General features: G+C 47.9%; 2 protein-coding genes across 3 annotated transcripts; one reads left to right on the top strand and one right to left on the bottom strand.

Annotated features, from left to right (window-relative positions):
* The first annotated feature begins 303 nt into the window (after positions 1–303).
* LOC117422042 (A disintegrin and metalloproteinase with thrombospondin motifs 13-like) lies at positions 304–14,885 on the top strand. Of its 2 annotated transcripts, none has more exons than XM_058986782.1 (32): positions 304–522; positions 826–892; positions 1,172–1,446; positions 2,084–2,234; positions 2,582–2,718; positions 3,231–3,314; positions 3,573–3,697; positions 4,029–4,175; positions 4,373–4,507; positions 4,833–4,983; positions 5,252–5,356; positions 5,631–5,782; positions 6,046–6,109; positions 6,304–6,430; positions 6,663–6,811; positions 6,935–7,055; positions 7,725–7,805; positions 8,028–8,209; positions 8,294–8,429; positions 9,036–9,165; positions 9,350–9,529; positions 9,981–10,160; positions 10,488–10,692; positions 10,962–11,070; positions 11,249–11,378; positions 11,548–11,724; positions 11,906–12,110; positions 12,253–12,496; positions 12,998–13,144; positions 13,455–13,631; positions 13,943–14,124; positions 14,253–14,885. In XM_058986782.1, exons 1-32 carry the CDS (start codon positions 448–450, stop codon positions 14,406–14,408), a joined length of 4,686 nt encoding a protein of 1,561 aa, XP_058842765.1. In that variant the 5' UTR covers positions 304–447; the 3' UTR covers positions 14,409–14,885. The 2 variants fall into 2 exon arrangements, with proteins under 2 accessions (XP_058842765.1, XP_033892543.3); XM_034036652.3 differs by having other exon boundaries at positions 11,545–11,724.
* A 224-nt stretch (positions 14,886–15,109) lies between these two features.
* LOC117422207 (carnitine O-acetyltransferase-like) lies at positions 15,110–27,545 on the bottom strand. The gene is made up of 14 exons (XM_058986781.1): positions 27,328–27,545; positions 24,511–24,789; positions 24,040–24,158; positions 22,957–23,010; positions 22,294–22,459; positions 21,669–21,843; positions 20,826–21,004; positions 20,183–20,283; positions 19,572–19,691; positions 19,040–19,162; positions 18,804–18,939; positions 18,603–18,665; positions 18,250–18,387; positions 15,110–17,649 (listed from the first exon to the last, which is right to left on the bottom strand). The coding sequence occupies exons 1-14, from the start codon at positions 27,352–27,354 to the stop codon at positions 17,434–17,436; spliced, it is 1,896 nt and encodes a 631-aa protein (XP_058842764.1). The 5' UTR covers positions 27,355–27,545; the 3' UTR covers positions 15,110–17,433.
* Between the last annotated feature and the right edge of the window lie 39 nt (positions 27,546–27,584).

The following is a 27,584-nucleotide window of genomic DNA, read 5'->3' as shown; positions in this document are numbered from 1 at the left end:
GTTAAGACAGTGCCAGCCAGGGAATCAAGTTTCCTTTTGTATTGCTGTCCACCTGTTAGATGGCGCTGTCTGTCACAAGTATACACTTTGCCGATCTAGCCTGTGTTACGTATGTCTATGGTGGAAGACAAATCTATGAGTTAAATAAAATAACCAGCAGCTGCTAAGAATCACTGTAAATCTATGGGGGGGGGGGTTCAGTCCACGTGGTAATTGCGCAAAAACAGCAGTACAACTTACCGTAAAGACTTGCGACTGATTACACAAAGGATCTTGCCCCCTTCAGTAAGGGGGAGGTCTGTCACTGATCAACTCAGTCCCAGTTTATTTGTAACATCTGCTCCCTGAGATAACAGTTTCCAAAAAAGCACAGGACCTGTAATATAGGCACTCGAAGTGTGCTCGCAGCTGCACAGTAGAGCCTGCACCGAGCATACAGACACAGGCATGGCAGAGCCTCTGCTTCTCCTGCTGGCATTCCTGCCAGCATGTGTACCCCTGCTGAGATCTCCGTTAGAAAAGGTAAGCGGACAAAACTACAGGCATTATCCCAGGAGCAGAGTCAGTGGCCGACCGCCGGATCATTTGCAAAGTCCATTGAACTCTGCAGTGCTGAAGTTTTCTGTAGTTGTTTTCCACTGAATACATTCTTAAAGAGAAAGCGATCCACTGGAGATACCGGAAAAGCACAGCTCACTGGTATTAGGCTCATGTCAGCAATGGTTATTCGTTGTGATACACCTACGGAAATACTAAGCTAATCCTGTCCAAGATGATGGTTGGAGAATGTTGTCATGTATATAAGTTCCTTTTTTTTCTTCCCAGGAATTCTTGCAGTCTCTGGATCTCGGAGATGTTTTCTACTATTTTGGCAAAAAGTCCTCACATGAAGGTATGCAGAGCCCTCCCCTTCTCTTGGAGAATGCGAATGTTTGCAATTATAGACCATTTTCCAAAATGCCTGCAGTGTAACCTCTGTGTTCAAATATAAACCATGCTATTTTTGCACTGTATCTTTGCATTTTAATATGCTTTACCAAGCCTTGCTATTCTTTACAATGCTTGCCTATGCTTTACCACGCTTTCCCTGTGCTTTATTATACTTTGCTATGTTTTTGGCACACTTTTATAAGGAAGGTGAGATACTTCAGATCCATCGGTTCTCTTCCAGTTCCAGAGTTCCAGATCACTTGGCCTGAGAGCAGTCCCAAGGACCAGGCCGGCAGCCCCCAGCTATGCTCCGTTTCAGCCCAGGGACAGCGCTACGTGTTTGAGGTGGGGACAGGGAGAGGGAAGGGCCCCCTCTCCTGCTCCTTCGCTGTGGACCGGGTGATAAACACCTCCGTCAGCGTGGTGCAGCGGCTCCCGGGGGTCTGCTGTGAGAATCCAGCCCTGCTGCGGCCCCTTGGAGCCCGGGCCCTGGTCAGCCTCTGCCAGCAACATCTGGTGAGTGTCAGCCTGGCTGGAATCTGCATATCTGTCAGGCAGTTATATCACTGAGCCCTCCACCCCCCTCTTTCTACTGCGTGTGAAACGGGTTTACTGTTCCAATGCAAGTGTTGACTGATGTACACCGGGCTCATCTATGTATGCTGTTCGCATTCATTTTGAGTGGTTACTTCATACCCTTATAAAAAGTTTATTTTTGCACAGTATTTTTGCAGTTTCCTCATGCTTTTCCCATGGTTCCTACTGCGTATATACCATAGTTTACCATGGTTTGTCATGTTTATTAATATGTTCCACCATACCTCTCTGGGTTTTACAATGCTTACCTATGCTTTACCATGCTTTCACTGTGCTTTGTTACACTTTGCTTTTAATGGGAAACTTTTATAAGGGTATTGCAATTGCACACATATTGTGTTTTATTGTCTGTGTTAATGAACTGCTTCAAGCAGTGCTCCTGTGTTCTAGATGTCTCCCACAGTATATGTAATGCAGACTAGACCAGCCAGAGTCTTTATATTACTCAGCAACAGCGCCATCTAGTGCACAGTTAGTGCATTGCCAGAAAATTGAGACAAAGACGTTGTTTGCAAAGCACTGCCAAAAGGTTTGTCTCTCACCTCTGTCCCTGCAGCAAGGCGTGGTGATGGGAGCCGAGAGCAGATTGTATATTCAACCGTTTCAGGACAAGCATCTTCCCCTGATAAGCCACACCGATGAAGCCAGGCCTCACATCGCGTTCCATCAGCTGTACAGACAGGGAGACATACAGCACCGGACAAAGAGTGAGTTACCTAAACGAAACCAGTGGGGCTAGCAGGGCTGCCTGGACAGCGTCTCTCCCCTCGCAGACCCTCACGGTCCAGGCTAGTTCCCATCAGAGTGGCGAGGGCGGGGTTTCAGCTGAGGGACTGCTCTGATTGGATGCATTTTCTCAGATTCTTTTTAAATTCCTCGGCGTGTGGAGCGGAGATAAAGTCTCGGAGTTTATTAAGTTTGGTCTCACAGCAGTCCCTCGGTTGAAGCCACGCCCTCGTCACTCCCCAGGGGCATGTCCTACACCACGTCACATGACACACAAAGGTCTTTCCTGACGGGAACCAGACCCTCACCCTGCGTTTGCTGCCCTCAGCTCCGGCCCGGCGTCAACGGAGGGTTGCCGTGGCAGCGGATATCCGTCACCTGGAGCTGCTGGTGATCGTGGGTCCTGACGTGCACCAGATCCACAGACAGGACACCGAGAGATACGTCCTGACAAACCTGAACATTGTGAGGGAGGCCTGCGCTACAGTCTCTTCAGCTGATCATCTGTTTTAATCATTTTCTCTGAATGATATAGTTTGTGATTCATTGCAAAAAGTACCTAACAGTAATAACAGCACCCCAGGATGAATCAGTATTTTGATCCCACATATGATTAACATGTCTTTGAAGTCGAAATATAAAATGCTTCTGTTGTTTAAGGGCTTCAGCAGCACATCCCATATTTTTAACCAGCAGTTCGCTCTGCAGACCTTTCCAAGCGCCAAGCAGGAGATGTTTCCTCTCTGAGAATTGTGGTGCCTTGTCCCCTTTCCCATATTTAAGAGCCAGTTTCTTTAGCGTTATTGCCGAGATCACGTTTCAGTCAATCTTTGTGAAAGGAAGTCCATCGACAAAAGCTTGAATTTGACGGCACTTTGAGTTTGTCTCAGGAGGTGTCCTCAGTATCCCAGCTGCCCTCTTTCCTCTCCGAGATGTCGGGGGGGTTCATTGTCTCTGTTCTCCTCGCTGTCTGACAGGCTGCGGAGCTCCTGAGAGACACCACGCTGGGGGCCACACTCCGGGTCCACCTGATCCGCATGGTGATTCTGACGGAGCCCCAGGTATGGACTGGAAACGGAACATAATGGGGTGTTATAACTGGGATTTCTATAGTGTGCACAGTGACACCCGGTGGTCACGTGCGGTATTGGATTCGTTACCACTGCAGGGATCCAAGCTGGTAAAACTGAATGATAACTGTCAGTAATTCCAGTGTAAGTTTCCAGCATTGTATTATTGTGTGTAATGGATGGGTTATTCCAATGCATGTTGCATGTGTAAATGTGACAGTCTCCCTCCTGCATCCTTACTGTTTCCAGGTAGACATCAAGATAAACAACAACATCACGTCGTCTCTGATCAGCGTGTGCGACTGGGGTGACAAAGTGAACCCCCAAAACGACTCGGACCCCCAGCACGCCGACCTGGTCCTGTACATCACACGGTAACGCCATGTGAAGTAGCACGGCTTCATACAGCACTCTGACTGTGTGGAATTCAAGCAGTGTTGTGGGGATTACTGCAGTGATCAGAGAACTAGGTGTCGTTTTTATTCATCGCTATGGCTGTAGACGTTTGTGCGTAGAGTCACCCTTAAGATATTAATTTAGATTTTTCTCTCTTTTCCTTAATTGATATCCTCTTTCCTGGATTGTCCAGGTTTGACTTTTCCTTGCCTTTGTGGCCCGCTGTCGCTAGCTCTATTCACAAGCGCTCTAAGTGTAGCCGTATGGAGTTCAGTCTGAGAATATTACGCCCCTCCCCCTCCGGTTCAGGTATGACCTGGAGCTGCCTGACGGGAACCGCCAGGTGAGGGGCGTGGCCCAGCTGGGCGGAGCCTGCTCCAGGGGGTGGAGCTGTGTCATCACCGAGGATACTGGCTTTGACCTGGGCATCACCATCGCGCACGAGATCGGACACAGGTGAGGGCACATCGATCCAGCACGACACCCCTGCCTCTGAGATCAGACACCTTCGTAACTTTAGCCCTGTCATTCGTGGCAACCTCATATGGGGCTATAAAAAATCTTGCAGTCTGTAGGCAGCAGGCAGTGTGACTGGTGCCCCTGTGCTGTCTGGACAGTAAGAGGCAGGTATCCTGTGCTGGTTTGTTTCACAGCTTCGGGATTAATCACGATGGGACCGGCAATGCCTGCAGCAGCAGCGGCTTCATGATGGCCTCAGAGGGGGGCTACAACAGTGTGGATCTCACCTGGTCGCAGTGCAGCCGGGAGCAGTTCCTCCGCTTCCTCGGGTAAGGGGGGGCCGCCGCCTTCAAATAACACTGCCCCGTCTGGACTGGAGTGGAATAACAGGCCAGGTTGATCCCTTAGAGTTTAATATCGTTGTATTATAAACTGCAGAGGGGCATGGATAGTCGCAATAATGAAAGTTCAGGCTGAAATAATTACTAGTTTAAAATGTTTTGCTAATTTGTATGTTCGAAAAATATATGTTTAGATTTTACAGGAACATCCTCAGAAGCTAAGACCCCTATTGCATAACAGTTTCACCCAAGACAGGTTTTACTACGAGCTTGATTAGTCACAGTGTATAGGTAACAAGCTCTGCTGTTTCAGCCAGAGTCAGGCTGCCTGCCTGAATGACCTGCCTGTGCTGGAGGGGGGTCTCCCTGGCTGGAAGCCCGGGCTGTACTACGGGGCGGACGATCAGTGCAAGATCGCGTTCGGGGGCTCCGCGAGGGCCTGCTCCTTCACACGCCCCAACGTGGTGAGCGCCACAGAGTTCAGCATGCTAATACAATTCCCACTCCTCCGGGTTTTATAGCTTCCATTAGGTTTAAAATCGGTAGCAATTGGTGCAGCTGGAATACAGGCATTATGCACAGTGGAATAAAGCACAGTGAAAGCATGGTGAAGCATAGATAAGCATTGTAAAGAATAGCGAGGTGGGGTAAAGCATATTAAAATAACATGGCCTGACTCATCCCTCTTCTCTTCTCCTCCTACTCCTCCTCTTCCTCCCTCTCTCCCTGAAGGATGTGTGCAGGGTGCTCTCCTGCCACGTGGACCCTCGTGATCGGAGCAGCTGCACTCGCCTGCTCATCCCCCTGCTGGATGGCACTGAGTGCGGACCCAACCAGGTACTGCGTCCGTCTCAGAGCCAGGTGGAGACAGGCCAGCGCGGTTCAAGTCTGAGCCCACTGAGCTGCTTATCTGAACAATCCTGGACAAACTTAAAAACTTTTATACATCGAAAAAAAAACAGAAATGGTTATCTAGTTTGAATCTGAAGTGGGGAGGGATTTGAAGTTTTTTTTTTCCATGGCACCCCTGAATTGGTTACAAAACTGAAATATCGTGCAGCTGTGGTTCTTGTGTTAATGACCCTTAACGCAGTGTCCTCCCGTTCCCCAGTGGTGCCTGAAGGGGCGCTGTGTTTCCCCGTCTCAGCTCAAGTCCCTGGTGGTGGTGCACGGAGCCTGGTCTAGCTGGTCGGAGCTCTCTCCGTGCTCCCGCTCCTGTGGGGGAGGAGTCAAGTCCAGAAGGAGGCAGTGTAACAACCCCAGGTAGGCACGCTGCTGTCTTTGCACGCTCCTCACACTGTCACACACAGACTGCAAAAATCAAAAAAAACATCTGGAAACACAACCCTGCAAACAGACCTACAGAAATGTACAAAACTGGGATTTGTATTTATTTTATAAAATATCTACTATTGATAAGTTCATGTTACAATATACAGTACTGCACAGTGCAGTGAGCATTGTAGAGTTTCCCCTCCTGTGTTTACTGGAGATGACCCTGATCTGAATGTCTGTTTCCTCATTAGACCTGCCTTTGGTGGACAGCAGTGTCAGGGGCAGGACCTGGAAGCTGAGATCTGCAGCAGACAGGCAAGAACCGCCCTGTGCTCTTTTATCTTTGCAAATCCTTTACAGCAATGACACCAAGGTGTCTGAAGACAGTGTTTCTGAATGCGCTCTGCTTTCATGTGCTGGTGCACAAAATGCACACAAGCTGAGGTGGGAAGAGCACAGCAAAGTGATTCCTTTCCTTTAAACATTCCTCCCTCCCTCTCCGGCTACAGGCCTGCTCAAGCACCCAGCTGGAGTTCATGGCTGACCAGTGCTCCCTCACCAACACCGAGCCGCTGTTCCTCTCCCCCGGAGTGCCCTCTTACTACAAGTGGATTCCTGCTCTCGGCTTTGCCAAAGGTGACCCACCTTTAAGAAACAACAGCACCCCTTTTTCATTCTGCGTCCCCTTCTTTAATACCACGAGAATAAACAGGCCCTTTGTGACACAGCCATGGTGAGGCAATGTGCTGGGGGTGGGGTTGGGAGCCCCAATGCTGACTCCTACACGGTGTTTCAGGCCGTTTCAGCTTTTAAGATTCACCGTCGATTCTCTTCTCGCCTGTAACACGTCCGCTTGTCCCCTGGACAGGTGACGATCAGTGCAAGCTCATGTGCCGGTCCGAGGGGAAGAATTTCATGGTGAGCCGGGGGACGCATTTCCAGGACGGAACGAGGTGTGAGCCGAGCAGCCCTAACTCAGCAGCGCCCCTCAGCGTGTGTGTGGCGGGAGGGTGCAGGGTAAGAACAGGGGGCGGGGGTTTCATTCACAAGCACATGGTCTTCCACTTTGAAAGGCTCCTGGTTTCTGAATTCTGGACTCGTTGGGGATATTGAAGAGTTCTCTTTCTCTTTCTCTGGCAGGCGTTTGGATGCAATGGCAGGATGGATTCTGGGAAGGTGCTGGATGTCTGTGGGCTGTGTGGAGGAGACAGCTCAACGTGCAATGAGATCACCGACTCCTACACAGAGGGGAAGCCCAGAGGTGCAGAAACCAGCCAAACAGACAGGGATATATGGTGTATCTAGAGAACTATCTGTGACATTGTAAAGAAACTTGGTCAGGTTCTAGGTCATGGCTCGATTAACACAGAGCTGGGAAAAAGCATTTTAGAAAACATACTGTGACATTTTTCACAGCTCTTATATCTCGCTATTATAAGCCACACCCTATTAGTGTAGATCTTGCACTCAGAATGTCAATGAATGTTAAGTCTAAACCTCTCAGCAGTCTCTATAAAAACAGATTAAGAATGTTAATATCAGGGTGTTGGTCTGTTTGCTATTTAGGTGTGTGAGTGGCTGCCTCTCATCAAGTTGAGAGCGTTCTTTCTCTTGCACTCTTTGTATGACAGACACAGCAAAGAGAAATACACTCTCAACTTGATGAGAGGCAGCCACCGGACACTTAGAAGCATCCACTCTGTACATGCTGTGAATGGATCGTTTGTTTCTCGTTGCCAGCGCAGGGCAGTGCAGGACAGGGCAGCGCAGGGCAGGGCAGCGCAGGACAGGGCAGGGCAGGGCAGCGCAGGACAGGGCAGGGCAGCGCAGGACAGGGCAGGGCAGCGCAGGGCAGGGCAGGGCAGCGCAGGACAGGGCAGGGCAGCGCAGGGCAGGTAGACGTCGCTGACATACCTGGTTTGTTTTCCAGAGTACGTCACCTTTCTGACAGTCCCGCTGAACGCAACACACGTCCGAATCGTCAACAGCAAATCTCTTTTCACACATCTTGGTGAGTAGAAGGAGGCTGGGTTCGAGCGCTGGAATGCTGTGTGGCTGGTACGGGGGCTTGACCAGGTCACAGATTACGTAACTACACTGCCCTGGGTTTTAGATGCTGTGGGAGGTTCCCGGGCTGGAGTGGGTTATGGTGTCTCTGAGGTTAGTGTGCTGGTCTCCAGTGCTCAAGGCTGTAATCAGGTCTGCGTGTCTGTCTCTGGGTGTGTCCCTGCAGCGGTGAAGGTGAATGGTCAGTATGTGGTGTCAGGGAAGGGAAGCGTGTCCGTCAGCAGCACACACCCCTCCGCTCTTGAGGACAGCAGGGTGGAGTACCGGCTGCACCTGACTGAGGACAACCTGCCCAGCTCAGAGGAGGTGTACCTGCTGGGGCCGGTGCTGGAGGAGACACAGATACAGGTGAGCGCTCACGCAACACATACACACACACACACAGTGACACACAAAGCGCAGTGTAATCCATGTCTGTCCTCTTGGCTCCAGGTGTACCGGAAGTATGGTAAAGAGTATGGGGAGGTGACCAGCCCCAGCATCAGCTACTCCTTCTACATCCCCAAAGAGAAGCCGTCCTTCATGTGGGCGTCCGTGACTGCAGCCTGCTCCGTGACCTGCGGGGGGGGTGAGAGAGCCCAACTGACCAATCAATCAACCAATCAATCAAACGACCAATCAATCAATCAACCAACCAATCAATCAATCAGATGATCAATCAATCAACCATTCAATCAATCCATCAACTGATCAATCAATCAATCAACCAATCAATCAAATGACCAATCAATCAATCAATCAATCAATCAACCAATCAATCAATCAGATGATCAATCAATCAACCATTCAATCAATCCATCAACTGATCAATCAATCAATCCATCAATCAATCAAACGATCAATCAACCGATCAATCAAACAATCAATCAGTGTTATTATTTGTATATAGCGCCTTGAAACAAGATTGAACAATAAAATAAGTAAACTGAAAACACAAAAATAAAAATATACAATGTATTCACGCTCCAAAGGGTTGAGAGAACACATACAGGACATTTTCAGTATAAACGTTACGATTTCTTTAGGTATCAAGTTTTATAGCCTTACTTGCATCCTGCCACGCTTTCTGCACTTCGTTGGCTGCATTGATTGTTTGTGAGTTCTTTGGCTGAGTGGGATTGCACTGGATTCCTTGCCTGGGCTGTACAGACTCTAGTTTTCCGTGCTGTTCCAGGGGTACAGAAGACCACCTATATCTGCGTTGATGCGAGCACTAAGGGGGTGGTGGAGGAGACGCGATGCGGGGGACCCCCCCAGCCCCCCGTCAAACAGGAACCCTGCAGCCCCCGACCCTGCCCCCCCAGGTCAGATCCTATTAGTCGAATAATCGGTTTATCCATCCCTAATATTCCAATTCATGTCTTTAACAACAACATGTGTAAACGCGTCCTCTCTCGTCAGTTTAGTTTACTGCTGGCGAACGTTAAGCAAGGCCCTGTAAATGCAGAACCACAGTCCAGAAGAGTTATATATTTCTGCTTCGTTCAGCTGGCAGGTGGGGGAGTTCAGTCCCTGCAGCGCCACCTGTGGGATGGGGGTGAGAGAGCGGCTGCTCCACTGTGTGAGGCGACACAAGGGACTGACGAGCAAACTGCCTCCTTCCAAGTGCCCCCCAGAGTCAGCCCTGCACACCAGCGAGAGCTGCACCCTGGAGCCCTGCCCAGCCAGGTATGCTACCCAGCCAAACCCAAAGAGCACTGCGGTGAACAGCGCTAAAGACAGAGCAAAGGGTAGTGAAAGCAGGGTAAAGCACAAGCGAAGACATTGGGAACAGTGGTGAAGCATGGTCAAAACCATGGAAAAGCACAGTGACTGCATTGCATAAGCAAGGGAAATTCATGTGAAATGACCTTGCAGATATACCACAGTAACTCTGAGTGCCACCCATCTGCCCTGGAGCTTTTCAAGCCTGCTCTGCTCTGATCTCGGGATCTCTTCAGTTGATCTGAACAGTGGAGTGGGGTATCCCTGAGACATGTTTCACACTGTCAATCTGCCCAGTAATTTCCCATGCTTCCCCCTGGTTCTGCTCATTTTTCCTGTGATTTGACCATGCTTTCACCATCTATTACTACACCTTGCTATGCTTCTCCTGTAATGTTTATGGTGTTGTTCTCAGCTGGAGGTCCAGAACCCGCTCCCCTTGCAGTGTCAGCTGTGGAGGGGGGGTGCAGCAAAGGGATGTCTACTGCGCAAGGGATGCTGGGACACAGGAGGAATCCCTTGCTGAGGAGAGCTGTGGGCACCTGCCCCGCCTGGAGGACTCTGAGCCCTGCAACACCCAGCTCTGCCCCCCGAGGTGACCCTGTATTATCACACATTTTTTTAATGTATTTTTTTACAGAGCTCTACAGGATTAAAAAGCAAACCTGAATTTCTATTTCTATTGTGTTATATAGTTGTCATATTTTTAGGCATTATTTTGGGGTGCATCTGATTAAAACAAAATATTTTTTTTGTTTGTTTGTAAATGAAACATGAGCGCATGATTGCTAGTGTTTGGTGAGTGCTTGGTATTTTATTGTTGATACTGTGTCAGGTTGCCTTTAGCACCCTAAAGAAGCTTTGTACAGTGTGCTCTGTTTTATTGAACCGTGGAGTAAATGTGAGTGATTCTGTGTGCCAGGTGGACTGTGTCCCAGCTCGGTAACTGCTCAGCGCTGTGCGGCCCCGGGGTGTCCAGCCGGTCAGTGGCGTGTGTCCGGTCTCTCAACGGCTCCGACGTGGAGGTGGACGAGAGGCTGTGTCCGGAGGCAGAGAGGCCTGCGGAGCACGTGTCCTGTGTGGTCAACGTGTGTCCCATCGGCTGGGATTTAAGAACCTGGTCAGAGGTATACAGGGGAGGGGCTGTCAAGTCAGTATAGGACTTGAGATAGGGAGGCCAGAAAATTCGCTTCCAATCTGCTTTTATAAAACACAAGTTAATTTGCCATTGATTGGTATTCAGTTGTAAAGGTGAGGGAAGGACAGCTGTTCTTGTTTTGAAATCAACACACTAATTAATTTATTTGAATAACCTGCCGATAAATACTTCTTAAAGGAGTGTCAGCACCCCTAAGTGTTACATCTCTTTACCTCGTTTTCTCCTGGTCTTTCCCAGGCTCCGCGGATGCACAAGACCGGGCTCTATGACATCACTCACCCCAGGGAGCAGCCTGTGTACGTGTGGAGCCCTGTGATTGGACAGTGCTCTTCGAGCTGTGGGGGAGGTAAGGCGGTATCACAGGCAGCTGCGTTTCCTCTTCTCTCCAGCAGGGGGCAGAGCCAGGAGGCTAGGAGGAGGGGGGTGGGAGCGAGTGGGCCTGGGTTAGAGCTTTGGCAGGTGTGGAAGGTGTGGAGTCATGCGATGGCGGGAGTGTGAAAGTGCTCCTCTCTGTGTTTGCCCAGGGGAGGTGGAAGTGAGCTTCTCCTGCGTGGATCACGAATCGAAGGCCGTGGTGATGGAGGGACAATGCGGGGAGACTTCCAAACCGGAGAGGAGGCTGGAGGCCTGTAACCAGACGCCGTGCCCTCCAGTGTAAGACCCACAGGGACTGTGTACTGCATCGGTATAGTTTGAAAATAAAAATGAAAGTAAGAGAAAATGCAAAAGAAATGAGCCTTGCAGTAAAGAGTTGGGTTTGCAGCAAGTCTTCCTGTGCGTTAAAAAGAAGCGCGAGTGAGTGTTTTTTTTTTTTAATCAGCAGGTGGCGCTACAAGGCGGGCGCGTGCAGCGCGTCGTGTGGCGGGGGCGTGGCGCAGAGGGTCCTGTACTGCGCGCATGACGGCGAGGAGGGCGAGGAGGTCCTGAACGGGACGGAGTGCTGGGCGGCTCCCAAACCTGAAGAGCAGGAGCCTTGCAGCCTGCACCCCTGCCCCCCCAGGTACCCCGGCCGCAGCACAGTACCCTGTTTGCTCAGACTCTCAGACACAGATGTAGACCTTTAGAGACTGAAGCTTATTTATCTCTGCAATCTGTTGGATTGTTTTGCTTGCTGCACAGGGACATTTGTCTGCAGCGCTTTAGAGCCGGAACGATCTCTACCTCTTCCATCTCGCTCTCAGGTGGAGAGTCTCTGACGCTGGACGTTGTTCCGCCACGTGCGGCTTCGGGGTGGCCGAGCGGTCAGTGACCTGCGTCCAGTTTGACAGAGGAACGGATATAGAGGTGGCCGAAACGCAGTGTCCTGTGGCCGGCAAACCTCCATCCCAGATCCCCTGCATGGTCAGCGCCTGCACTTTCAGCTGGGCAGTGCAGAACTGGACAGAGGTGAGGGTGGTCAACCATGGACCTTCGCTCATCATTTCAACCCATTGATGCATTGCATACAATTGTAGCTCGATGAAGTGGCCGTGACAGTGTATTTTTTTAAGCTCTGTTGGTTGTAAGATGTGCTTTAATGTGTCCGCAGTGCTCTGCTTCGTGTGGCAATGGGATCCAGTCCAGGCAGGTGTCCTGTGTCCACCAGGCCCTCTCTCAGTCTCTCAGCTCCCTCTTCTGTATGCACCTCCCCAAGCCCATCACCATCCAGGGCTGCAGCCGGGAACCCTGCCCTGATGAGACCCCGACCCCAGGGGTCCCAGGGGTACCCACCACCTCCCCACAGATCCCCAGCCACAGCACCCCGGAACCAGCACTGGAGGACACTGACACCAGTTAGGTGGCGGATCTTCCCTCTGTTCTGGATTTTATCATTGTTTGGTAACACGTTACGTTAACTGCACTGTGACTGCATGTGTGGCTGCATAGTTATTACATTGCCAACAGCATGTGTAAATGGAGCCCCATTGCAAAAGAACGACACAGCCATATGTGTAATTACTGTGCATTTAGAGAGACTTGATCTAAAGAGTTGCCTTATTATTAGTATTAGTATTAGTATTAGTAGTATTGACATATGGTTGGTTTCTTCAGTGCAAGATTAGTGCTTTTCAGGGTCAGGGAAACCAGACCATATCTATATAAAGTAGTATTTTCACTGCATACAGAAGTTAGAGTCACAATATATTGTCCCATATGAAAAAGAACTGCAATTAGCCTCTAGCACTGCACTGCCCAAACTACTGCAGTCATCCACACCAGAGACAGCAGTGTGTGTGACTGATGAAGGCATCATCCAGAGCGTCTGTCTGCTTGCCTTGGTTTCCTGGCTGCAGGTGTCTGCGGGAAGCTGCTGCTCCAGGACACAGGCATCGTGGACCTGACGGAGGTGCGGACCAGAGACTGCTTGCTGTCCATCGGCCGGCCGCTAGGGGAGGTCATCGTCGTGAAGGTCATCTCCAGCTCCCTGAACTGCAGAGAGAGTAGGTCTGACTGCACAGACCAGTCCCCGGGCTAATCAGAGGGTGGGAGGCTATAAAACAGTAGATTGAACTGGTTCCAGGGGTCCATCGTATATGTAAAACTACAGCATCTCGGAGGGAGTCGTTATACTGTACTGCAGTTGCTTTATTAACATCAGGGGAGTTGTAAGTTAACAACGTCAGGTACACCAAAGCATGTTAACCCGAGACAGTATCTTCGAGTTCAGATTTGTCTGAAGTTGCGGGTGCTTGTTTCTCTGCCATGGGACGTGGTTCAGTGTGCTCTGTCCGCGTGTCTGTCCCTCCGCAGGGGAGTTTGTGCTGTTCTACGACCGGCTGATGCTGATGAAGAAGTGCGAGCGCCTGGCGGGCTTCACCCGCACCTCCCGGACCAACGTGCTGCTGATCCGCCAGGGCAGACTGGCCCCGGGCAGCGGAGTGCTGCTGCATTACTGGAGCCAGCCGGCCCCGAAGAGATACTACGGGGGTGAGCGAGGATCTCTGTAGTACAGGCAGAAGAACAGGGGAGCACAGAGCAGGTCCTTGAGTCCTGCAGATTGTACAGGTAGCATTAAATAAACTGATGAATCACGTGCATAAAAACTGAACAGAAAAACCACGGGGTGGGGAGCTTGATTCTAGGACAGCGGCACTCACTCACGTCTCGTTAAAGTCCAGTCCAGTCCTTAATTATAGATGTGTTAGAGATTATTTCAATTGAAAGTCAGTCTGTCAGTCTACAGAGCATGTTCAGCAGTGTGTCGAGTGCATTCTCACGCACTGCTGTGTTTGTTGCAGACTGTGACGTGCAGCTGTTTGGCTCCTCCGGAGAGCTTGTGAACCCCGTGCGGCCCTCGGATCCCGGGAGGCAGACCTGCCGCACCTTCATCAACGTGGCCCCCAGCCGAAAGATTGAGATCCGGGCCCTCGGCGTCAACCTGGCTTCAGTGGTCAATGGGACGCAGTCCACCTACATACTGGTGGGTGTCACCTGACAATCCTGCGAAACAAAGACAATTCGAGCTGTACACTGAAATGCCATTCGTTGGCATTGTGCTAATGAGAGGTAAGAAAAGGGATTCTGAGTCTCGTTTTCCTCTCCTCGCAGATCCGCGACGTCGATGCTCTCAAGACCTCGGTGTTCCACGGGAACCAGCTGTTCTTCTGGCGTTCGTCGGGAAGCCGGGCCGAAATCGAGTTCCATGGGGAGTACCTGGCACACCCAGGCAGCTTCCGGGCAGAGTATTCCGTCATCGACCCTTAACCTCTGACCCCCTGACCCCCTGGACAGGCTCCCACTGTTTACTTGGAGGGTTTCCTTTGGGTAGCTTCAATCTCAGACACTTTGACCTCATTGCTCATTCAACCAGCCTCCTGTCTCTGCAGTGAAACGCTTTTACCACAACAGCGTTGCTAAGTTGCCGGTTGTATTAAAAAAAATCTTTAATACAAGCGCACGATGGAGCGATATTTAGTTAATATTACTGTGACTATGAAAAAGCCACTGATACTAGACTAGCACGTGCCCTTATAAGGGTTTACTGCAGCGAAAGCATGGCAAAGCACGGGCAAGCACGGTGAATCGCAGGCAGCTATGGTAAAGAAAACATGCTTAACCATAGTCAAGCACAGCAAATGCCTGAGTGAACGTGGTCAACTTATATAAAGGTGTGTGTGTGTGTATATATCTATCTAGATATGCTGATGACTATATAAAATGCACATTGAATAAATGACAACTGGTACCCATTTCTGGTTCTGCTCAGTGATTTGTACACACACTGTTCTATGTAGGACACACAATTGGTGCGTAACACAGATCAGTTTGACGCGACAGGGTTAGTCCACTGTGCTTGGCACCTCATTCTAACTTCTCATGAGGCAGCCGAGGCTCTGTGCAGTCTCCCAGCTGTTATCCTCGCAGCGTGAGTACGCTTCCATCAAACAGGAGACAGGTTTGTTGTTGAAGTTCGATTTTATTTTGGGGTGAAGGGGGGGTTGTGAAATCACACTTTTGGCACCAGCGTGCCGTACACAGAACACACAAGTAAACGTATCATTCCACGGATTTCAAACCGTACGAAAGGAAAGTGCTCCAAACAGCATGGTTATCATTACTGAAGACAGTGGGTCTGCTTCAAGGACCTGCACACCCTGCAGCTCGCTGTGCTTGTGAAGGACTGTGTATCTCCCTTCAGCGGCACACTGTACAGCAGACCATTCTCTTTTACAGCACGGATCTGTTTAAGGCTCTTCTTTAAATGACAGATATGCTTACAGATACAATCATAAAATACAGCTCAATGATCTGTTCCCTTTCAATGGTGCCATAACACACTAGCAGGTAAATACAGGCCCTCAGACATCAGCACTGACCAGCACTATAGACCTGATCAGTAACGTAGGGAGAAGAATACAAGCTGTAGAAATCCTAAAAGAAACGTCATCAATTCGAACGATGAGTGTTTCGACTGGAAGTCTTGTTCAGTGTCATCCACTGTCTTCTAAATGAATGAAGTTTCTTTTAGTATTTTTGAAATTCAGCCCTATTGATTGATCAGTAGTTACGGATGATATTATTGAATCCACCACGCGGGTTCCAGATTTTCAACGATATGTTATTCTGCTTTAGTACAATATAGGAACTTCCCCATCAAAAACAAGATCATTCAGAATTTCAAAAAAATGACTGTAGCGAGTACAAAATATTAAAACACGTCACAAACCAGCAAATGCAAACCACAATCCAACGGCACAGTTTACGAAAAAGGAGATCAATCCCAAATCTTATTTTAATACAAAACCGGCACGCTTTGGGATCTGTTTATTACGTATCCTAATCCCAATATGACATTACTAAAATATCCAAAATACAAGTTTGTAGTAAACCTTTAGCACTCAGCATGTGAGCTATTACACATCACTGCATTGTAAGCATATTGTAAAGCAGGATCAGGGCTTGACTTCATCTCTATTTCAGCTGATAAAACAAACCATCAGTAACAGCAAACAGCCGTCTGAAGACTGATGACTCTGGAATCTGGGAAACTGACTTCGCTGCAGATTTCCTAGCTTCCCTAAAGAAAGGGGAAGGGTTTTTTTTCACATCTCCTACTGAGAATAAAATGAAATGAAAAAAGCCCTGGAAGTCAAACCCCAAGCAAAACAACATCACGTGAGTATAGTGTTTGAGGGGAGTGGGGGGGAGGGTTGATAATTCACAGATTCAGCTCATTCACAGTTCATTAGCATGCAGGCACTTGATTTCCATTATCCCAGAGAGAAGCTGGAAATGCGTTGACCAATCCAAACAAAAACGCTTTCCAACATCCCAACTGTTTATTTTATTTTTTTATTTTATTTTTTTTAATTTCTTCTCTCTTTGTATCATCTCTTCGGGGCGAAAGAGGATTGTTGATGTTTTCTGTGCGATGCAACAACGCAGAAAACTCCCAATTTCTAGTCTAAAAAATGCATTATAAATTAATTATTTTGAAAATAAGACATATGCAAATGGTTATCCCATGTTAACAGTAAACTATGCATGCATATACTCTGCTGTGCAAGAGCCTGCCACTGATTCACTGCGCTCAGTATTTCTCAGCTCTGTGGGCGTTGTGCACGGTGCGAATGTTTTTTAGGGTGTTTTCACCCCAGACTCAATCATGGGGTGATCCCTGCAGGCAAACACTGTGCGTGTTCAAACAGAGATTAGTATCAGGGCAGGACTATCATTGAACAAGGTCAGCGGAGCACAGCTAAAACAATTCAATACACTTAATATTACATTCATTACATGTAAGGCAGTTTATCAAATCTACACAATATATACGTACATATATATATATATATTTTCATCTCGCTTACCTCTAATGTTTCTATTGATGATTTCTTGTAGATACACCTAAATAATAACCCCAGTTGAGATACAACAGCACCCCTGAGCACAGACAAGGCATGAATGAAAAATAACACAAAGATAAAAAGGCCAGGTGTGACTTGTGAATTATAATGACATTCTCTCGAGGATTTGTTACTCCAAAAGGATGGTACCTATTCTAAAAATAAAACTAAGCAACCAACAGGGAAAGCTGCAGTTGCACTGTAGAAACAGTAGGGGGGGGGGGGGCTCCCTGAGCTGAAAACCAGCCAGCTGTGTCTGCAAACTGAATCAGCAGTCCTGCGTGGGAACAGACACACAACGGCAGCAAGTTGTCTCTGTCGTTCCTTCTGGAATCTGCACGCTTTCCAATGAAACACCAAGCAGGCCACTCGGGGTGGGGGCGGTTTCAGAGCTTGGACCTGGGCGTCTGCATCAGGAGGTCCCTCATGTCGATCAGGGCCTCCTCCAGGAAGTGGGAGAGGCGCGCCGCGTTGGTTTCGGCGCAGCTGTTGAACGCAGAGACGGAGAAGTTGATGTGCTCGGCCATGGGGTTGTAGCAAACGCCGTAGCCATCGGGGACCACGGGCCCGAAACACATCACGCAGTCCGTCTGGGCAGGAACCTGCAAACAATAGTGAAACGAGACCTGTGCTTTAAACACCTCACGACAGGTAAAACTGGGCCAAGTTTCAACTGCAAGTTCTTTCTAGGGCACAAAGTATTGGCATTATGTCTGGCACAGCTGGGGTCTGTTACCATTACAAAGGTGTGACTCGTAATTAACTACGATGTGATTGTAACTGTAGTTGAAGTTTTGCACACCTGCGTGACAGTAATGATGTCGCGCATATTGATCGATTTCAGTTCAGCTGCGCCTGTATTTGTCATTCGATCATTTTTTAAACAGCTTTTCGTGACCCCATTTGGTTGAAGAAAAAAAAAAGAAAAAACGTTTCTGTGTTTGTAGCTGCGATTACTGCTTGGGTTATTTTGAATAAACAGGGTGAACACGTTCATGTGTGGAGGTGTTGATGCTACTTTTTAGGGTAATCCGAATTCCTGCAGCATAATTGTAACTGTACAGAACAGCACTGTGATTGTAATTAGAATTTCAGCAAACAATTCTGCTGTAATTCTAACGGACCCCTGCTCTGATGCCTGGCCACCTGCTGATCAGTCTAATTTCAGTTAAGGATATGAAAAGGGAGGACACAGATGGTACCTGGCTGGTTGACAGGTTAAAGTGCGAGGCGACAGCGTAGGCTGTATCCATGAAGATCTCGGGTATGGTGGTGAGGTCCTCAATGGCTTGCAGCTTCAGACCCAGCAGGTGTCGGTCTATTGCCTGCCCCTGTATCGCCTGAACAAGAAAGGTGGATGAGAAAGATGCAGCGAAGGTGCAGCAATGAGGAACGGAGGAGAGACAGGCTTGTCAAAGGATTTGCTGTGCTTCTGGAGCAGGGAATGGGTCGTTCAGACTGAGGTGCGCTGGAATAAGAAGCCCTCAAGCATACAGAAATGTTCTTTGATGTTCAATTCAAAACGCTGTTCTAGTTGTATTCTTCCAGGACCTACCATATCAGTGTAGGATCTGTGTGCCCGGATCGCCTTCTGCAGCAGGTCTACCTTCTCCTGGTTCTACAGAGAAATGCAAGGAAAGGCGAGTCATGTAATGATGAGGCTGCAGGACAGCTGAACAGCACAGGCATGAAAGCACACTGAGGGAGCTTCCACAAGGGGTGTGCGTCTCCTGAACGTTTCAACACTTCAACTTACCTGCTTGGCTGCGTTGTCCATGGCCTGCACGAAGAGCAGAGACTCCTGGGAACACGAGCGGATTGTGTCAGTGCGTCCGAGACGGAACATTCGCAGGGATGCGCTCTCATAGGTGGAGCAGCAGAGACTGTAGATCCTGAGAGGGGGAGAGGAGAGAGAGAGAGAGAGAGAGAGGGAGGGATCCATTAAATCGCCCTGCTGTACACTTTTCCACGCTGTTCGACAGCGTTGTTTACCTGTAGTAAGCAAGCTGCAGGGCTATCTGAATGAAGGCATCGGGGCTCATCTTCTGAGACTTGGGGAATTCTTTCCCAAAGTGCGAGAACACCATCACCTTCACGTCCAGCTCCTGCACCATTCTGAGAAAGACAAAGCAAAACACACAGCGCTTGAGCAAAAGAACCTCCCCGGGTGCAAAAAGACTTTCAACAAAGAGGAAGGCATTCAGATCAGTCTGATGTGTGGTGCAGATAGTCAACAGGGTCTCACCCAGGGATGGAAATAAAGACTCCCACTGCACAGCAGTTTGATCCATTCCTGGTTTTACTAGGAGTTTATTTAGACAAATTTCCATCCCTGTGCATTTCAACAGTGAAATATTGCCTATGATGCCTGACTCCACAGTTTGTTTCGTTTCATGATGGTATTACATTTTATTATTAAATGACCTCATTTGAAAGGATATATGTTCAGTATCTTCTCAAACTCAAAGTGTGCCTCTAAACCTCCACATATCTGCTGAGTGTGTGGGGCGGGGGTCCAGCTCACATGTTGAGGTTCTGCTTGGCCTTCTCGATGTCCTTCTTGATCTCGGGCGTGATGTTGAAGCGCAGCTTCTGAGGCATGGCCAGGGGGATCATGGGAGCGCGCACCGTCTCGGATTTCTTTCTGTTTGGGAACGAGGAGAGGAGAGATGACTCTCACTTCACACGCAACAGGGAGCGCGAGGGACAGCAGGCAGGGGCTCACCTGCCAGAAGAACTCCACAGCCCTGCTGGGCTTCATCTGCTGGGCAGAGATTTGGGAGCTCCAGTTCTTTATGCAAGATGCATATGCAGATGTTCCAAAGGCCATGCTAAAGACACAAAGTTGCTGCCACTACCTACAATCACCTCCACTCCGAAAAGGTCTAGACCATGCACTGTGTGACTTACAAAGGCACCAGGATGGAGCAGTTTAGCGCTGTAGTTGAAATACTTGCATCTCCAGAATTAATGTAAAAGGCAAAGGATTCTCGGCACAATAAAGGGGTGATCAGTTACAATTCAGCAGATACAGGGTTAACTACACACTTCAAAGCATTGTTTGAAAGCGAGAGCAGGGATCTATAGTGATATTGTTATGACAGGACCATTAATAACATGAATCCGGGCCCTTACGTGTATTCCACCACATGGTCCACCAGCGCTACGATGGGCGGTCCCTCAGCGGGGGCGTGTTCATACATTAGACCACATGACCCGTCCTCGCCAATTATAAACTGAAAGAAATGGAGTCAGGCGTTAGCACACACGCACTGGAACATACACACTTGAGAACCAGGGTCAGTCCTCTCTGACATCATAACTATGAGCTGAACCAGAGCTTACATGTGGCATTGACAGCCTCCCCGCCTCAGCAGCTAGCACTGAGTAAGAGGATGTTTTATTCAGAGTGGCCAGAAAGCTTCAGGGAGGAGGGAAGCCTGTGCGCCAGCAGCTAGAACTACCTTGGGGTAACGTAAACAAACTGGCCAGCCAACAGTGTCTGCTTTCTGATGAGAGCAGGAGGCATGGAAGAATGTAATAAACATTCACCCAGGAATAAGAATAAAACACTGCAGGTTTAAAATACTTTTAACAAAACTAATTTGAAAAAAATGATATTGGAACAGAAAAATAAAAAGTGAGAGAGAGAGTGGGAGCGGGAGAGAGAGAGGAAGAGAGAGGGTGCTGCCAGCTCGAGAAGACCGAGTTGTGACTCTACAGAAACAAGTTCCAGGGAAGTTAAGATGTTGCCCCCCTCCCTCCCAGCCCCGCTCACCTGCAGAGTCTTGTCGAACCACCTGTTCCCGCTGTTCCAGCGACTCCCCCCTCCGTGCAGCATCTGGGTGGCCACGCGACTGCGGTACAGCTCGTCGGACACGCGGGGCATCGGGGCATCCAGACACACCGTGAAGATGCTCTTCTGAATCGCCCGCACCGACTCCTTATTCGTCTTGTCTGCACGAGAACCACCCGATCACACACTGCACCTCAACCTGGGTCACCGTATAATCCCTGGACACGGGGGACTCAATCATACAGGAGTATACAGCTAGACTGTGTAAGGGCTTTGCAGTACTAATAACCACTTCAAAAGGATCTGTCAAAAGGTTCTGAGCTGTACACTCTACCCGCCTCTAATTCCTTCACAGAGCGTTTGAGCGCTTGAGTATCAGCCTTCAATCAAAGCCTGTCAGATCTGCTGTCCACTGAAGAGCATGTCAGATGGGCTGATTTGATTCCCGTCCGGCTAAGCCACAGCTGGATTTTTAGAGCATTTTACAGCACATGGGAATCCCCCTGTACAACGTCATCAACCTTTCTGTGGTTTTCCCCTAAAAATTGATAAACCGCTTGATGCAAACCAGGGGTGTTCCTCTGGTGCTGCAAAATGCTCTAAAGATCCCAGCTGTGGCTTACTCTGGTGGTATAGGTTAATCAAATTAACCACAGAGCATGCTAACAAAAAAACAAAAAAAATCCCTTAATGTAATATCTGCTGCTGAGGTACAGCAGGTGAAAAGAGGCGATGGGATGGACAGGTCTCACGATGGGTAAGCAGGTCAGCTGACATTCGAATTGGGCAGGGAAAGCGGGGTCAGCGTGCCCGGGGGCTGCTCACCTTTGATGAGGTTGTTGTAGGCCTTGCCCCAGGTGTTCCGGTGCTGCGAGGTGAGGATCCCGATTGGCTCCTTGTTCGTCTGGAGGGAGGAGTTCCAGATCTTCTCTAGCTGGACGTAGATCTGATCGACCGTCAGAGGCGAGCCGTCACTGTTATACACGTCCAGCACGAAGAACTGGAGGAGGACACACACACACACACACACACAGACAGACAGAGGGCGGGTTACCATTGAAATAACGCTGCAGAGCTGAGCTAGACACATCTGAGCTCACGAACTCCAAAGTTCTCGACCCTGAACATGTCTGTGTTTCTCTCGGCAAAATATGCAGGTTATAGCAAAGGATCGAACTACAAAACTATAGAATCCTCATCCCTAATGACTTCCTGCGCTGTAGGTCACACGTTCTGGTTGCATGCTCCATAGGACTAAAACCAGATTAGGAAGCAACAGCAACACTGAATGTATTGTGATGTGCTTATAAAAAAAAAAATCTGTCTGTCTGCATGAAATAAGCAATCAAAGCAGCAAGGGATCCAAACCCTTCTGGTGCTAACAAGAGGTATGATCGTGGAGTTTTGAACCTTGGCCAACTCTCCTCTCCTGCAGGACAGGCTCTGGTACCTGGAAGTTGTGCACCACGGTGATGTGAGAGGGCGGCTTCATACTGAGAGCGTGGTTCACCACGGAGTCCCGTTTGGGACCGGGGATTCGGCATGACGAGAGGATCTGGTAGTACTGGTTCATACACAAGGGCTTCCCTCCCAGGAACTCCACAGGCAGAGTCTCACTTGAACACACAGATCACAAGCAAAACACATCAGTGCAAGCACTTCAGAAATTATTGTAATAGGAGCTTACAGGTAGCTGCTGAACAGCTGCACAGACAGTGCTATTCAGAGGGGCTGTAGTTCTTTATTGACCGTTTAAGGCACTTGCTTTTCAAGGGCTGGAAGAATCACGCAGCATGTGGATTAGAGATCTGAATTCAATCTACATACACTGCCAGGAGGCAATCTGTAGGGAATGCAATATGGAAGGTCATTATAAGCTGCTGGCAATATGCTAGACAAGCAGGGTGCTTTAGCATTTACTGGGAAGTAGCCCATCAGCAGTAATTGGCTTGATTGTAAAAAGATGCACTTGGTGGTCATTGCGTGCGTGCAGAGCAAGGACAAAAATGATGTGCAAATGGTTACATTGTGAATGAGATTATAGCTGGGGTTGTATCTTCCAGGAGGAGCATCCAATGAGAAGCCCAGCAGAGAGAACAGGTGCATCACCTACTTGTCAATCATGCTTTTAAAGTCCAGGACCCCGGCAATCAGCTTAGCAGCGTGCCTAGAGAGAGAGAGATGATCTCTTTATATTCACCCCCACTGTATAGAACGATTCCAGGTTTTACTATGAGCTGGAGTAGCCACAGTGTTATAGGTAACAAGCTCAGGTGTACCTTATTAAACTCATAGTAAAACCCGGAATGGATCAAACTGTGCTATGCAATGGGAGTCTTATTTCCATCCCTGTAGAATGAACAGGTACAAAATGGTTACAGAGCCTTCCACTACATACATTTTTTGATATATATTATAGAACATTAAACATTTCTTTCCATTTAAAAAAAAAAAAAAAAAAAAGTGTGTGCTGCAGGTGGCAGGTGTTTCTAATTTTCTGTCCAGCTCCTGTAGTCACAACAGTAACCTGCAACTGCCTTCGGGCTTCGGGCAATGCCTGCAGTGCACTGGTTGTGTTGCTGTGGCTCCCTAATGGCATCTAGCCACGCTCAGCCCATGTGCTAGAGTTAGTAAGTGTGTGAAAGGGCAGTCTGTGCAAAGCTCACAACCACTGTCTCTCAAAGGGATTGGGAATTCGTAGCATGCAAAACGGGATGATGGTTTTAATTGGACGAGGCAAGGAAAACACATCAGAATCACTGGCTCACTGTCTCAGTATACACAGTGATCAAACCTAACCAGACTCCTGGGGAAGAAAAAAAACAACTATCCTGGCCTTAAGCCCAAGGCCAGGGCACAAGGGTAATGTACTAGTCTTTGGAGCACAAGGAATCGATCCGTTTGAAATTGATCTTTTTTTAATGTTATTATAATGTCCCCAGATTGTGGAACTTACTGTCTTCAAGATTAAAGACTTGCTTTTACATTTTTGTCTTTTTAACATAATGTATTGGATCTATTTCATTTTTTGTGATGTTTGTGTTTTATCTATCATTCGTATTCATTTCTTGTTTTTCTTCAATCGTTTTAATTAGATGTGTTGTTATTTATTGATATTACTATAAATGAAGTCAGTGCCAGTGGCAGATGGGAATGTGGCTGTAGATACAGATGTAAAGTGGAGTCTGTGTCTCACCACATCTGGCCCTGGCGGTCGTGGAACTGCAGCCGTGGTAAAACGACTCCGGGGCTCGAGTGAACCACCACCGGCAACCGGTACTCCAGATAGGCCGTCTGCAGCCACCAATCAGACAGCTGCGAACACAGACATGTGACGCACCTGAGTTAAAGGGACGCTAACCAAGGATTTGAAATCTGTTACTTCTCACTAAAGCTGAGGGCACACAAAGCCCCTCTGTGGCTAGGAACTCAGTCTTAAGAGACTGGGTTTCATGCCCCTGCACGGCACACCAGGGGAGACTTGGGGTTTGATACAGCAAAGCTGCCTCAAACTAGGTCTCCTGGAAGCAGGTTTCAAGCCACTGTTCCTGAAAAAGTGGCCTTGTGTTCCCTCAGCTTAAGAAAATGAAATCTGGAGAACCTGTAAGGACAAGACCAGCTTACAAACAGGTCCCGGGGTAAGCATACAGCCGGTGGCGGGACGTACCCAGTTTTCGGTTTTCCGGGCCTTCCTCTCCAGCCCTTTCTGCAGCCTCTCCCCCACGCCCCCTGGACTCTGGAACTCCTCCACCAGCTTCCGGGTGTGCTCCAGCTCCTCCTGGCTGACGATGGGCTGCAGTGCCGCCAGGTAGCGCCCCATCGTCTGTCTGAGCGACGGCACCGGCAGCTTGGGCAGGCCCTCCTGGTGCACCAGGTAGCGTCCGGGGATTCTGGTGACAGACACCGGCTTCACCAGCCCGGCACCCTTCAGCACAGCCTGCTTACCCTGCCGAGGGGATTCAAAAAGAGGTCACGGGCTACAGCGACACCCTGCTCTCCTCAGCACTGTGCACTTTACCCTTTCTGAGACATTTTCACAGCCTGCTTACCCTGCCGAGGGGATTCAAAAAGAGGTCACGGGCTTCAGCGACACTCTGCTCTCCTCAGCACTGTGCACTTTACCCTTTCTGAGACATTTTCACAGCCTGCTTACCCTGCCGAGGGGATTCAAAAAGAGGTCACGGGCTTCAGCGACACTCTGCTCTCCTCAGCACTGTGCACTTTACCCTTTCTGAGACATTTTCACAGCCTGCTTACCCTGCCGAGGGGATTCAAAAAGAGGTCACGGGATTCAGCGACACCCTGCTCTCCTCAGCACTGTGCACTTTACCCTTTCTGAGACATTTTCCTCACTTTGCAAAAGGCTACGGAGCAGCCCCTTCCTCTGCATCACACATACATCCAAACATATTTATATATAAAATAAAATGAAGAAGAAAGGTAACTCACTATTTTAATAATTAGCTACAACGTTTCGGCTTCTGCCTTCTTCAGATAGCATGGTAATAGACATATATATATATATATATATATATATATATATATATATATATATATATATATATAACACACACACACACACAGAGTATACAGACATACATTCTGGGTGTCAGATGTTAATGGTGTTGTATCATCAGATCACTCACTAGTGTGATTAACTGCAAAACTCTTATTTCCCTGTTTAAGTGCCTTTTCTGATGTGTACATCTCTCTGCTCGACACTCTGCTCTCCTCAGCACTGTGCACTTTACCCTTTCTGAGACATTTTCACAGCCTGCTTACCCTGCCGAGGGGATTCAAAAAGAGGTCACGGGCTTCAGCGACACTCTGCTCTCCTCAGCACTGTGCACTTTACCCTTTCTGAGACATTTTCACAGCCTGCTTACCCTGCCGAGGGGATTCAAAAAGAGGTCACGGGATTCAGCGACACCCTGCTCTCCTCAGCACTGTGCACTTTACCCTTTCTGAGACATTTTCCTCACTTTGCAAAAGGCTACGGAGCAGCCCCTTCCTCTGCATCACACATACATCCAAACATATTTATATATAAAATAAAATGAAGAAGAAAGGTAACTCACTATTTTAATAATTAGCTACAACGTTTCGGCTTCTGCCTTCTTCAGATAGCATGGTAATAGACATATATATATATATATATATATATATATATATATATATATATATATATATATATATATATATATAACACACACACACACACAGAGTATACAGACATACATTCTGGGTGTCAGATGTTAATGGTGTTGTATCATCAGATCACTCACTAGTGTGATTAACTGCAAAACTCTTATTTCCCTGTTTAAGTGCCTTTTCTGATGTGTACATCTGATAGCGAAGTAAAGAGAGACCACGGTATAGGGGCTGTGTAAGGCTGTGTAAGGTCAGAGCGGACACTAAGCCCACTTGTGGCTAAGCACCCTATTCGAGATAGATATTATATTATAATTTATGTGTGGGTATGTGTGTATATATATATATATATATATATATATATATATATATATATATAAACTCAGCTGTATAAAGTTGTAGTGACCTTGGAAGCATTCAGACCTAATAAGAATTTCACAGAGTTTAATATAGAACAGCAGGCCTCAGAACAATCTGTTTTTTATCGCTTGCTGTGTGACAGTGAGACCGGGATGGACTTTGACTGATCTCTTTGAACTGGATAAGAATGCATGTGAGATTCTTCAAGTTCAAAACATCTACAGTTCTCATTCCTGAAGTGTGCTACCCTTAAAAAACACAGAAAACTTGCACACAGCCTTCAAGCTTTTAAAAGCATTAGTACTGTCCACTACCAACTGTAAGTTGGGTTTCCATCCAAGCCGAAACGCTGTAGTTTTTGCATTACAGTTTTTGTAACATTATTTGTTTTAATGTTTATTAATCACTATGGTTGTAGGAGCGGTGTGTGGTAAATACCCGTATATGCAGTTCCCTGTTTTATGTTTATTTTAATTCATCACAATTTTTTCATCACAAATTTGATCGAGTAAAAATATTTTCACGGACAGAATGAAACCACCTGTGTCTTTTTTCTTAAAATTCAAAGTGTTCCTGTTTGGAAAAGTGCACTGTTTTGAGTAGAAGTATAAAACAATGTTTGCACGGTCACAATAATAGATATTCTTGAAATCTGTCAAACTTTAAAATGCCGTTTTCATAACGCCCAACGGCGTACTGTACCTTTATAAACATGTTCCCGTTCTCAATAGTTAAGTTACAGTATCTTGTTTACCAGCTACCAATTACGAAGACCTATCAACCCGACAATGCAAGCACCGAAATAAAGAAATAAAGCACTTTAACCTTTTTGATTTCGTATTTTAATAAACACGTCTACCCAAACACTCTCAGGAGCAAGCTTCCAAACACAACGGTAATAAAAATATATAAATATATATATATACAACCGGTGTATATTAAATGGAGAACGTCTTTCCCCGTGATAACTTACCATTGCTCTGGTCACGAAAGCTAGCATATTTTAACGAAACGCCCCCAAAAAAGCAGGGACTGCGTTCAAAGTACTGCTGGAGAGATACGGTTGAGTTTGCCCTCTCCAAAGAGACGCACCAGTCTCGCTGTATATCATCATGCCCCGCACTGTCATGGACTCCGGGACTTTCCTAACATTGACATGGAGAGCAGTGCTATGGAGGATATTTCATGCCAAAATTAAAAATAAATAAATATTGAAATAATTAAATAAAT

This window comes from Acipenser ruthenus, chromosome 15 (assembly GCF_902713425.1).
Source record: "Acipenser ruthenus chromosome 15, fAciRut3.2 maternal haplotype, whole genome shotgun sequence".
Lineage (NCBI taxonomy): Eukaryota > Metazoa > Chordata > Actinopteri > Acipenseriformes > Acipenseridae > Acipenser > Acipenser ruthenus.
Note: the sequence above shows the minus strand (reverse complement) of the source record. Positions and strands in the feature narration are given on the sequence as shown.